This window comes from Zea mays, chromosome 1, assembly GCF_902167145.1.
Source record: "Zea mays cultivar B73 chromosome 1, Zm-B73-REFERENCE-NAM-5.0, whole genome shotgun sequence".
Classification (NCBI taxonomy): domain Eukaryota; kingdom Viridiplantae; phylum Streptophyta; class Magnoliopsida; order Poales; family Poaceae; genus Zea; species Zea mays.
Window position 1 is genome coordinate 225,694,330 of NC_050096.1, and position 10,920 is coordinate 225,705,249.

The window sequence follows — 10,920 nt, forward strand, 5'->3', positions numbered from 1 at the left end:
TCAAAGTGCTCCATAATATTTAGGTAAAAAGGGTAAAATTATAGGTATATGAGAATTCGAACTATGGTCGTTGGCTCCAAACCCATATATATACCCACCTAGTTAACAACAGAACACGTATAAATAAAAAAAACGTAGTTTTGTACGTGCACTTTGCTAGTCGATATTCAAACACCGGTTACCATCAATTTTGATGACAAACTACAAAGAAATTGTTCATTCGATTTAATTTCAAGGCTAACCTTTAATTTTGAAGTGCATCAGGAAACGCAACCCGATAATATGTTCTGTATCGCAAGGAGTGATGCTCCGAGAAGGGACTGTTTGAATCAGACATGTGACTGATTTTGCTAGCATATTTGTTGGTGTCTGTTTTAGCTAAAAATTTAACCCTGTAAACATCCAAATGTTACTGATCATGTATGCAGGCCGGGAGTTTAACAAGATGCTATGGAGGGGTAGTCTATGAATGAATTAGTACCATTCCTTTATGCATGTTCAATTGTAGTTTTACCATTATTTTCTGAATCAGTCAAAGTTTGTAAAAATTCTAATTGCCTGAAAAAGTTGTCACGCTATGTAGTGGAAATTGAGGGTCCCATTGTGTCGCGGCTGTAGCTTCTGGGCGGCTGTAGCTTCTGCGGTGGCTGCAGCTGCAGCTCTAAGACTGTGTTCAGCGGTTACCCATAAATTTCTCTCCATATATCTCACTCACGTGCCACGTCAGCGTTCTCTTCCCCCTATATCTTCACCCTGTACAGCGGTTCCCCCTAAATCCTTTCCCTATACCCCACTATAATCATAAAATATCATTTTTCATACTTATTCACCATCTATTATCAATTTTTTCCCAACTAATAAATACTTGTGTACACACAAACCGAGGCAAGGGGAGCGCTTGTGGTATCCCTACATCTAGCGTGCACACCCACCAGCCGCTACCACTTAGCAGCGGTAGGGGGCACCGTTGAAGCCGTAGGGGCATCCTGTAGCCGTCACAGAGAGGGGAGGGGGCGCTAGCGACCACCGTTGAAGAGAGTCTAATTTGGTTGCAATGACAGAACGGGATAGGATAGAACTATTCCTTAAATAAGGTTGTTTGGTTCAGAATCAGGAGTTGGGAGAGAACTATCCCAGTGTTATCCCCAGTTGTCCCTCAAAATTTGAGGGACAAGAGAGGATGTCAGGAGACGTCCCTGTCTTGGTTGTCCCAGCTGTCCCGCAATCAAACGCACACTAACAATTCATTATAGCATAAACTAAGGAAGCAACAGCCAATGACAATAACTAATATGCAATCAGGTCTTATGTACAAGTGTGTAAGCGAGGTTTTTGGTTCGTTAGATTATGATCCAACCATTAATTATATTTGACACTTAAACACTTCTACCACCAGCTCGTAGATTTATAGAAAACCTCTAACAAACCATGATCATGTCTACAATTAGATCATAATCTAACGGATCAAGAGACTCGCTTGCACGCTTATATATAAGATCTGATTGCATATTAGTTGTTGTTGTAGCCAATAAGGTCCACGTATATCAACTAAAATGGGCATCAGAACTTGTCATTGTAGCCTTTGCACAACCAATAAGATCCATGTATATCAACTAAAACGGGCATCTTTCCTTTATGTTAACGATCAGTCAGCCATGTTACATAATTAATGGTTATCGTGTACGAGTACAATCAGGTGTTGTCCACACCAAATACAATGGTTTGGAGGATTTGAATGTTGATACTATATCTTCTTTCCAATAGATCGAATGGCACATAAATCCAAATTCAAACCAATATTTAATGCACACTCAAAATTCCAACATGATGCATATTTCATATTTATATAGGTTATACTAATTGTTTAATCTATTTATTTAGATAGAATGCTTCACACATATTATTCACTTATTTCAAGGGAATGCATGTATAATCAAATTACGGATTTATTCAAAATTTAATGTTTAATACTTATTTAGTTTAGAGAAAGATGTTATATACCTTTTATCAGGAGCTACATTAATTAAACATCTTAAAGTATTAATTATATAGTTCATGAGAGGGACACTCCCATTTATCATCATTTTGTTATCTATTTGTTTCTAAGACTCAAGTTAAATCCTAGTTCCAAATTTTAACTCAAATCTTTTGGACAAACTTTTATAGATCCCAAAATAAGATTTTGGGTGTTACATCGCATCCGTCGTGTCCCAGGTGTCAGCTCCCACGGCTAGCCGCCTGTCGGCGTTTCGACCCCGGGGGGTCCCTGGACCGACGAGTAAATTGTCGCTGCGTGTCCCAGCCCAGATGGGTCGGCGCGAGACGAGACACAAGGGGGAAAACAGTAAGGGAAAACCACGACCTCATGTTGTCCTCCGCCCAGGGCAGATGCGCTTGCAGTAGGGGGTTACAAGCGTTCGCGTGGGAGAGAGAGAGCGAGAGCCTTGTGCGTCGGCTCGTTCTCTCGCGCGGCCACCTTCTCGTACGAGAGCCCTGGGCCTTCCTTTTATAGACGTAAGGAGAGGGCCCAGATGTACAATGGGGGGTGTAGCAATGTGCTAACGTGTCTAGCAGAGAGGAGCCAGAGCCCTAACTACATGTCGTCGTGGCTGTGGGAGAGGTTTTGGCGCCCTGTTCATGTGATGTCGTGGCCGTCGGAGGAGCGCTTGAGCCCCGTGGAAGTACAGCTGTCGGGGCTGTCGGATCCTTGCTGACGTCTCCTTGCTTCCGTAAGGGGCTGAGAGCCGCCGTCGTCATGGAGCACGCGGGGTGCCATCATTACTTGTTTACCGGGGCGAGCCGGATGGGACGCTGATCTTGTTCCCCGTAGCCTGAGCTAGCTAGGAGTAGGGTAATGATGGTCCCTCCTGTGACGTGGTCGGTCCGAGCCCGAGGTCGGGCGAGGCGGAGGCTCCTCCGAGGTCGAGGCTGAGTCCTGGCCCGGGGGTCGGGCGAGGCGGAGACCGTCGTCCGAGGTCGAGGCTGAGTCCGAGCCCTGGGGTCGGGCGAGGCGGAGTCCGTCTTCCGAGGTCGAGGTTGAGTCCGAGCCCTGGGGTCAGGCGAGGCGGAGTCCGTCGTCCGAGGTCGAGGCTGAGTCCGAGCCCTGGGGTCGGGCGAGGCGGAGTCCGTCTTCCGAGGTCGAGGCTGAGTCCGAGCCCTGGGGTCGGGCGAGGCGGAGTCCGTCTTCCGAGGTCGAGGCTGAGTCCGAGCCCTGGGGTCGGGCGAGGCGGAGTCCGTCGTCCGAGGTCGAGGCTGAGTCCGAGCCTTGGGGTCAGGCGAGGCGGAGTCCGTCGTCCGGCGTCGAGGTTGAGCCTGAGCTCTGGGGTTGGGCGAGGTGGAGCTTCCTATGGCGCTCGAGGCTAGACTTAGCTGCTGTCAGCCTCACTCTGTTGAGTGGCACAGCAGTCAGAGCAGGACAGGCGACGCTGTTTTCCTGTCAGGTCGGTCAGTGGAGCGGCGAAGTGACTGCGGTCACTTCGGCCCTGTCGACTGAGGAGCGCGCGTCAGGATAAGGTGTCAGTCGATCCTTGCATTAAATGCTCCTGCGATACGGTCGGTTGGCGTGGCGATCTGGCCAAGGTTGCTTCTCCGCGAAGCCTGGGCCTCGGGCGTGCCGAAGGTGCGTCCGTTGCTTGAGGGGACCCTCGGGCGAGACGTGAATCCTCCTGGGTCGGCTGCCTTTGCCCGAGGCTGGGCTCGGACGAGGCGAGACCGTGTCCCTTGAGTGGGCGGAGCCTTGACCTGAATCGCGCCCATCAGACCTTTGCAGCTTTGTGCTGATGGGGGTTACCAGCTGAGATTAGGAGTCTTGGGGGTACCCCTAATTATGGTCCCCGACACCGCTCGACTTATCCTATCCCTTAATTAAGTCCCAACGCTCGTCCTTCGCCTTTCCTAGTCCATTGACACAAACTCATATGACCTTCACCTTCGTCGTCGACCACCGTCCCTATGCTCTACACCTGCACCACAAGTCGATAGACATGGTAGCACAAACACAAGCCCTCGTACTCTAGTTAGTCCAAGACTCACACCAAAGCACTACCCATTGACAATCACTCATCATCAACTCGAACCACAAGGGACAAGTCAACCTTGTGTTCATAGTTAGACCACTTTAACACCTGCTCTAGGTTTGTTCCTAGTTTGTTGAGTGAGGTTAGAAAAAACCCACAAACCCCTCAGCTCTTGCGCGAGCTATTCAAATATTGTAACGAGTGGGGCAACGTCTTGTGAGACCACACCAACCACGTTTGTGGTGTGGCCGCCACCGTGTATTGTAGGGAACGAGGCCCATGGCATTTTCGTCGGAAGCTTGATAGTAGAGACGATGGGTTGCGTCTAAGAGGAGGCCAGAAGTGAAGCAACACTTGCGCGTGGAGAAGACCCACGACTCTCTACGTTGTTAATTGACCGGGTGCTTGGCCCTTACACAGGCTTCCCTTTGCGTAGGGGCACCAACATGGATTAGACAGATGCTTACGCGGTTCTAGATATCTCGGTAAAAATTCTGGTGCGTCGATGAGAGTTTTATTTCTCTAACTTTGTCATTAAGCTTCCACATTTACATTGATTACTTAAGTTGCAATCTTTACTATTCTTAGTTTAGAATATATAAGATTAGAACTTAGATTGCATAACTCCTTTTGCGGTAGATATAGCAACACTTAGACAAAACCTAGTTTGCACACTATTGCTTAGTTTTTTGCGTAGGATTTGTTCAGGATAAATAGAAGCCCTAATTTACCTCCCCTCTTAGGCGTTAGTGTTTCTTTCAATCTCCTGATTTGGCTAGGGCGGCAACGCCACCCATAATATAACCGTAGGAATCCTGAGTATATATACCCATCTATTCAACCACAACGGTAACTTCTGCTTCTTCCTCGCATCATACTATTACAAAATAGAAAACTGCTCTGCCCTCTCTCCATCATTGTTTTCTATCAACCTCCCAAGCAAATCTTTGATTCCCACCATCAAAACTTGAGAGAAAGCCAACAAACTTTGATTAGAATGTGGATCTACTGATTTCCCATCTCAAAGAACATTTGATTCACGTTTGGCCGATGTTTTTAAGGTTTGCTACTCTTGGAACTTGCTCCTAGCTGGCTAGGTGGCGCCTTCACGCTTGCCAAGTTGTGTAGCAGCCTTGTAAGGTTTGTAATCATCAATTGGAGTTAAGAAATCATCCTTCACATCAAGAGTGGGCTCTCTTGATTTGAGAATGAGGTTAGGGCAAGCCATGGTGGCAAGCCTAACCCTTTTGTGGCTTCTTAAACAACGTGGACTTAGGCAAGCCTTTATGGCAAGCTGAACCACATGATAAATCAGTGTCTTACGTGCTCCATTTACTCTCTTGCAAGTTCATATTGTTGAATTAGTGTTTATGGTTGATCTACTAGCTCACTAATGATATACCGGTTTTAGCTCTCGGTTGTCATCTATACCTACAGAAAGGCTAGAAATTTACTTGATCCAAGTTCTATAGGTTACTTTTTGGATTTAGTTTAGTTTTTCCTACGTAGACTGACAATGTTGCCTTAGATTTTGATAGAATTTCGAGTTGAATTTTTAGAGGCCTACTCACCCTCCCCCCCTTCATACCTCCATCATATTCTAGGAGATCCTACAACTAGTCGCCCAGATTCTCCACTGCAATGTATCAGCTGCCTGCAACTTATGAGTGATATGTATTGAGTATTGTATTTAAAAAAATTTCATAGTTGTTTGTTTAGCCTATATGTCTGTTGTGTAATTAAATTATATATTACTACTTTGTCATATTAAACATCTATTTTACATAATAATATTTAGTTCAGACTAAATAAAAATTTAGTCTTGTCCTAGTAGCCCCTCCTCTAATCTATTTGTGGATCCGGCACTGCATGTGCATGGACATAATAGGAGCAGTCATGTTTTTGAAAATCGATTCCAGATTGACTATATATAACATGTCACATTATTGCAAACAATTTGCTATGCTATTAAAGCCCACAATTTTTTGGAAAAAACCCACAATTTTGGAAATAAAACTTGTGGATTATTGATGGAAATCAAACTACATATAAAGCCTTACACAGTTGCATCCGCGCGCGACTAGCCTAAGGTAGGTGTATCCTATGAATGCTTTTCAGCTGCGGAGGCGTGATCGGAGGTCCAGCCGTCGGCCATCTCGAAGCCGTTGCGGCGGTGGCGGTAGTCCTCCCGCGCCTGGTCCACCTCCTCCCGGGTATTCATGACGAAGGGGCCGTCCCGCGCCACCGCCTCGCCGTGCGACCGAGCTGCGACCAGCATGACCCTCGCGCCCTGGCCCGCTGCATCGCCCCGCAGCTCCACGCCGTCGCCGTCGCCACCGAACACGACGAGCGTGCGCGCGGTAGCCGTGGAGGCGCCGTTACCCTCGCCGGAGGCAGTGCCGAAGGCGGCCTCGCCGTGGATGACGTACGCGCAGGCGCTCCACCCGCGCGGGACAGGCTGGCGCAGGCGCGCGCCGGGCCGCAGGGCGACGTCGAGGCACAGCGCCGGGGTGCGGGGCCGGAGCGGGGAGCGCGCGCCGAGGCACTCGCCCGCGATGACCTTGACGGAGACGCCGCCAGCGGCGTCCGCCGCGGCGGCGGGGATGTCGTGGCTCGCCAGGTCCTGGTACCTCGGCTCCACCCTGCATGCACGCGCGCAGCAAGAGCATGTTATCGGCGGCAGGCAGAGAGAATAATCCAAGACGATGAAAGATGATGCATGCGCATGCACGCGTACATCTTGTCGGCGGCAGAGAGGTTGATCCAGATGTTGATGCCCCTCTGTACTCCCTGGCCGGCGGCGGGCATCTCCGCGTGCACGACGCCGCGCCCCGCCGTCAGCCACTGCAATGCACACACACGTACGTACGGCGGCGAGTCAGTTGGCAATCGATACGATGACCGACGACAGAACAGATACACATTACAGACCAGCACATCTGCACATGCATGCATTATATTCTAGTGTACATACACGCCGCTATTTAAATTCATGCATGCGTGGTTTGGACTCTTGAGTCGCTCAAAGTAATGCTCGTGGCGTGGTCAGCTGCTGTCACCGCGCGATACGATACGATTGAGCAGCGTTTGTGTCATGTAGGAAGGAAGGAAGGAGTACGTGCTGGTGGTACGTCTACTTTTGACGCTGGATTTTGACGAGGCCGCCAGCAGGACGAAAGCCAAGGAACCGGATCTGGACATACTACATGCCTACATCCACTTTGCATGCATGGAGTGGACTGGAGCGCATTTTGCTTTCACACAAGCAAAGCAAGCACCGTATGCATCTTTTACAGGTTATATTTGGTAACCTTTTACAGGAACAGTCTACAGTTTTTTTCCCTTACTTTTCATACTGTGAGCAGACGATTTTGGGATTGGTTTCTAGGGGCGGATTCGGGGAACTATTTTTTTCTCCCTCCTTTTCTGCACTAGTTGATTTATTTGTGCTTTATTTATCGAGCATTCAGTTAAAAATTTGAAATTTGGAAAATCGTGCACACAACCTCCTAGCTAATTCTACCATTACAATAGAACAGGTGCCAGCGAGCCTAAGGAATAAGCTCTTATTAATATAATGTTTATTATTTGTAATATGTTCAATGCTGCTGTTGATGGGAGACCTAACCTGAACGTCTCCTGGGTTGATGGTTCCCTTGTGGCCTGAAAAGTCGTGGTAACTGATGCCGCCCTGAAAGCAGCCCGTGGACAAACACTAATTCGGTGAGCAATTTAAAATGAAGAAGAAAAAAAACGTCATTAAATTTTAGTATATATCATGCTATGCTATGACACATATTATTGAGTGGGATACGTAAATATGGTAATTAAAAAAAACATATCAATTCATACCTCGAGCATATAGGTAACGTTCTCAAATCCTGAGGCATGACATGAGAAACACACCGAAGAGAGAAAAAAAAAGTACAAGGTCAGAATTGATGATTGTTTTGCTACATTATTCGATAGCTAGCTAATGGATTCATGATGTAAGAGGAAATTAAGCTATTATTACAAACCCCTGTGAGGATGGTCAAGGAAGCCAGCTGGAGCAGAAACTGAAACACAGAAAAATGACAAGGTGTGAATGGGTTTTGTGCTGTGATCCATACATACTGTAGTACTTATTTAATTAAGACTTTCCATTAGAGCACACATCAAGACTTTTTATGAGTCTCATTCAGATTCAAGGGGCGTTATAATAACTCAATAATGAGGTTTATATGTGCACAAACAGCTTGACTTTTGACAGCCAACATTAAGTGTGGTGTACATCAGGACGACATTTTAAGAAGCCACTTTATCAGTTGCCACTTTTTGTTATGTTCAGGAACAAAAATCATGCATGTTCTTGACAACTGTTTGGCGTATGCATGCATGATCGTGATGTTAGTTAGTTCTGTAGTAACGTACACTCGAATTCGTCGAACGATAAGATTGGATCCAGTTCGGGAAGCTCAGGCCTGCAGTGAGAAACGAAACGATCACAGCTTAATATATAGTATATAATAATTACCATATGAATTCTGTGTATATGCATGAAGATCATCATTATATCAATGCAAAATGAGATCCATCCTGCCGATTGCGAGTCGAGCGGTGGATCGACATCGATGGGTGGTTACCTGCCGATGCTCCGCCAGAGCGCGAAGCCCTCGAACAATGGCTTGCGCTCGCACGTCAGTGTGTGGACCACCGCCCGCGGCTTGCTCACCTCGTCGCCGTCGCCGTGCCCAGCACGGTCGTCGTCCTCGTTGCCAAACACTTGGCTGATCGATCGAATGCATCATGTTTGTCAGCTTAAGGAAGAAGAACAGGATACGTTCCATAATGAAAATTATACTAGTGCTGCCTGGCCGGCCGTTCTTGATTACGCCGGCCGGGCAGCCGGCCACATCGATCCGGGCAGCTGCAGCCTGCAGCTGGCTGAGAAATTAAAATGGTTGGTAATGAACAACAGATGTTTTCCGCACGGAACGGATATATATACCTCCTGACGACGCGGCCGAGCGTTCCCTCGGAACCGGTCTTGGTGGTCTCCATGCCACCGGGCTGCCGCCTCTCAACGGCATCTGCCATTGCCGCCGATCCATGGAGAGGAGACGGATCAAGGACCAGGGGCATGCAAGCAGTGGCGGCAGACATGGCGGTGACGTGCGTTGTGTGTCTGTGTGTACGGACTTTGCAGTGGCGGCGCCGGCAGGCTGGCCCGTGGAGCAAATGGACAACGGGAAGGCGTGCGGTTATGTCTATGTGGTGATGGTTCTGCTGGTGGCCACGGCCGGCGTTTAAATACCCGCGGCGCGAGGGCAGGAGGAGATGCAGGAGAAAGAAGGGAGAACGCCAATCGGTGTGTGTGTGTGTGGACACAACAGGTGTGAACGCCCGTCGCGGGTGGGCCCCACTGCGGTTGCGGCGTGGGCGCGAACGCGATGCGGGTGGGCCCCCTCCACGTCCGCCTCTGACGCCGCAGTGTGGGCGGAGATGGAGTGTGAACGCGGAGGTTGTCGTGAGTGATTGGGCGCGTCCGTGCGTGCGACTTCACCAGATTTGGATTAGATAGAAAGCACGCACGGCTGGGTACCATGCATGCTCTTGTTTTGTTCGCTGCCAGTGGGCCCAATATTCGGTGACAATGAAATGGTGGAGAATAGCGAAGCACGTGCACGTGTTTGTAGATTTCCTTTGAGTAAAATACGGCTACTTTACCTAAATTTGTAATGTTCTATCTGGTATCTAAAGTTTCAAAGTCTGCATCTGAGTCCATAAACTTTTAAAGTTGTGTCATCATGATCATTAAACTCTTAATCTACACATTACGGTCCTTATATTTGTATGGTTGTGTCATATATGTCTCTAAACTTGTTTTGGTATAATCAAAAGACTAAACTATTTGGACGTGTGATATCATTAAAAATGGACCTAAATGACACAACCACAAAAATATAGGGTCAAAATCTGAATGTTGAGAGTTTAAGGACCTAGATGATACATCTTCTTAAGTTGAGGGGCCTATATGTACACTTTAGAAGTTTAAGGTCCCGGATGATATAAATTTAAAACTTTAGGAATCGATAGTGTATACTATACTCATTTCCTTTGAATATAATATTTGCTAAATCATCTAGCTGGCAAAGTAGCGAATATTTTTTTATTTGCCTATATGTACACTTTAGAAGTTTAAGGTCCCGGATTTTTTTATTGGTTAATTGGTTCCTTCCATCTTATTCACTTCATTTCTCTAATTATTACTATATGGCCCGAGCTCTCCCTCAACACATATATGATTTAGCGAAATTGTGTAGGTTTGTTGCGTGCACGTCTTGACGGACTTCCATCCTCAAAACCAGTGTTATCCTAAATGACCGTTTAAACCATTTACACACCGTTTAAACGCTATCTAGTAGCTAACTGTATTTGCCATTTATACCGTTTAATCTGTTTAATTCCGTATAATATATTTTTAGTTTGTTTAAATGTCTATATAGTACGATTAAACGCTAAACAGAGGATGGCTGACTGTTTACCGTTTAGGATAAGGCTGCCTCCAGCAACAGACTGTAAGTGGTCCGCTACGGTATATATAGCGTTTTTTACCGTCCGGTAGCCCTCCAGCAACAACCGCTAACAGGTCCTGTAAAATAGAGTATGCCTCTAGCAACCGCCAAATCTGGAGCATACGCTATCCGCATCAAACTGGCCTCTCGCGCTCGCAGTCTGGCTTCTCGCGCTCGCTCTCGTTCAGATTTTGTTTTCTCTAAATATCTGCAAGTTTGTTTTGTCGTGAAAATAGCATAGAAAAAAGAATAATATATTTAAAAGCTAGTTCTACAACTTCAGATCGTCTTTAAGAACTTAATTTTAACTAATATGTCTTAGATATTTTTTTGCATACTATTTATTC

General features: G+C 47.0%; 1 protein-coding gene across 1 annotated transcript; it reads right to left on the reverse strand.

Annotated features, from left to right (window-relative positions):
- Positions 1-6,022: 6,022 nt before the first annotated feature.
- LOC100217274 (Pirin-like protein 2) lies at positions 6,023-9,264 on the reverse strand. The gene is made up of 8 exons (NM_001143626.1): positions 9,007-9,264; positions 8,642-8,785; positions 8,430-8,479; positions 8,036-8,074; positions 7,869-7,897; positions 7,645-7,707; positions 6,754-6,860; positions 6,023-6,658 (listed from the first exon to the last, which is right to left on the reverse strand). The coding sequence occupies exons 1-8, from the start codon at positions 9,159-9,161 to the stop codon at positions 6,118-6,120; spliced, it is 1,128 nt and encodes a 375-aa protein (NP_001137098.1). The 5' UTR covers positions 9,162-9,264; the 3' UTR covers positions 6,023-6,117.
- Positions 9,265-10,920: the final 1,656 nt, after the last annotated feature.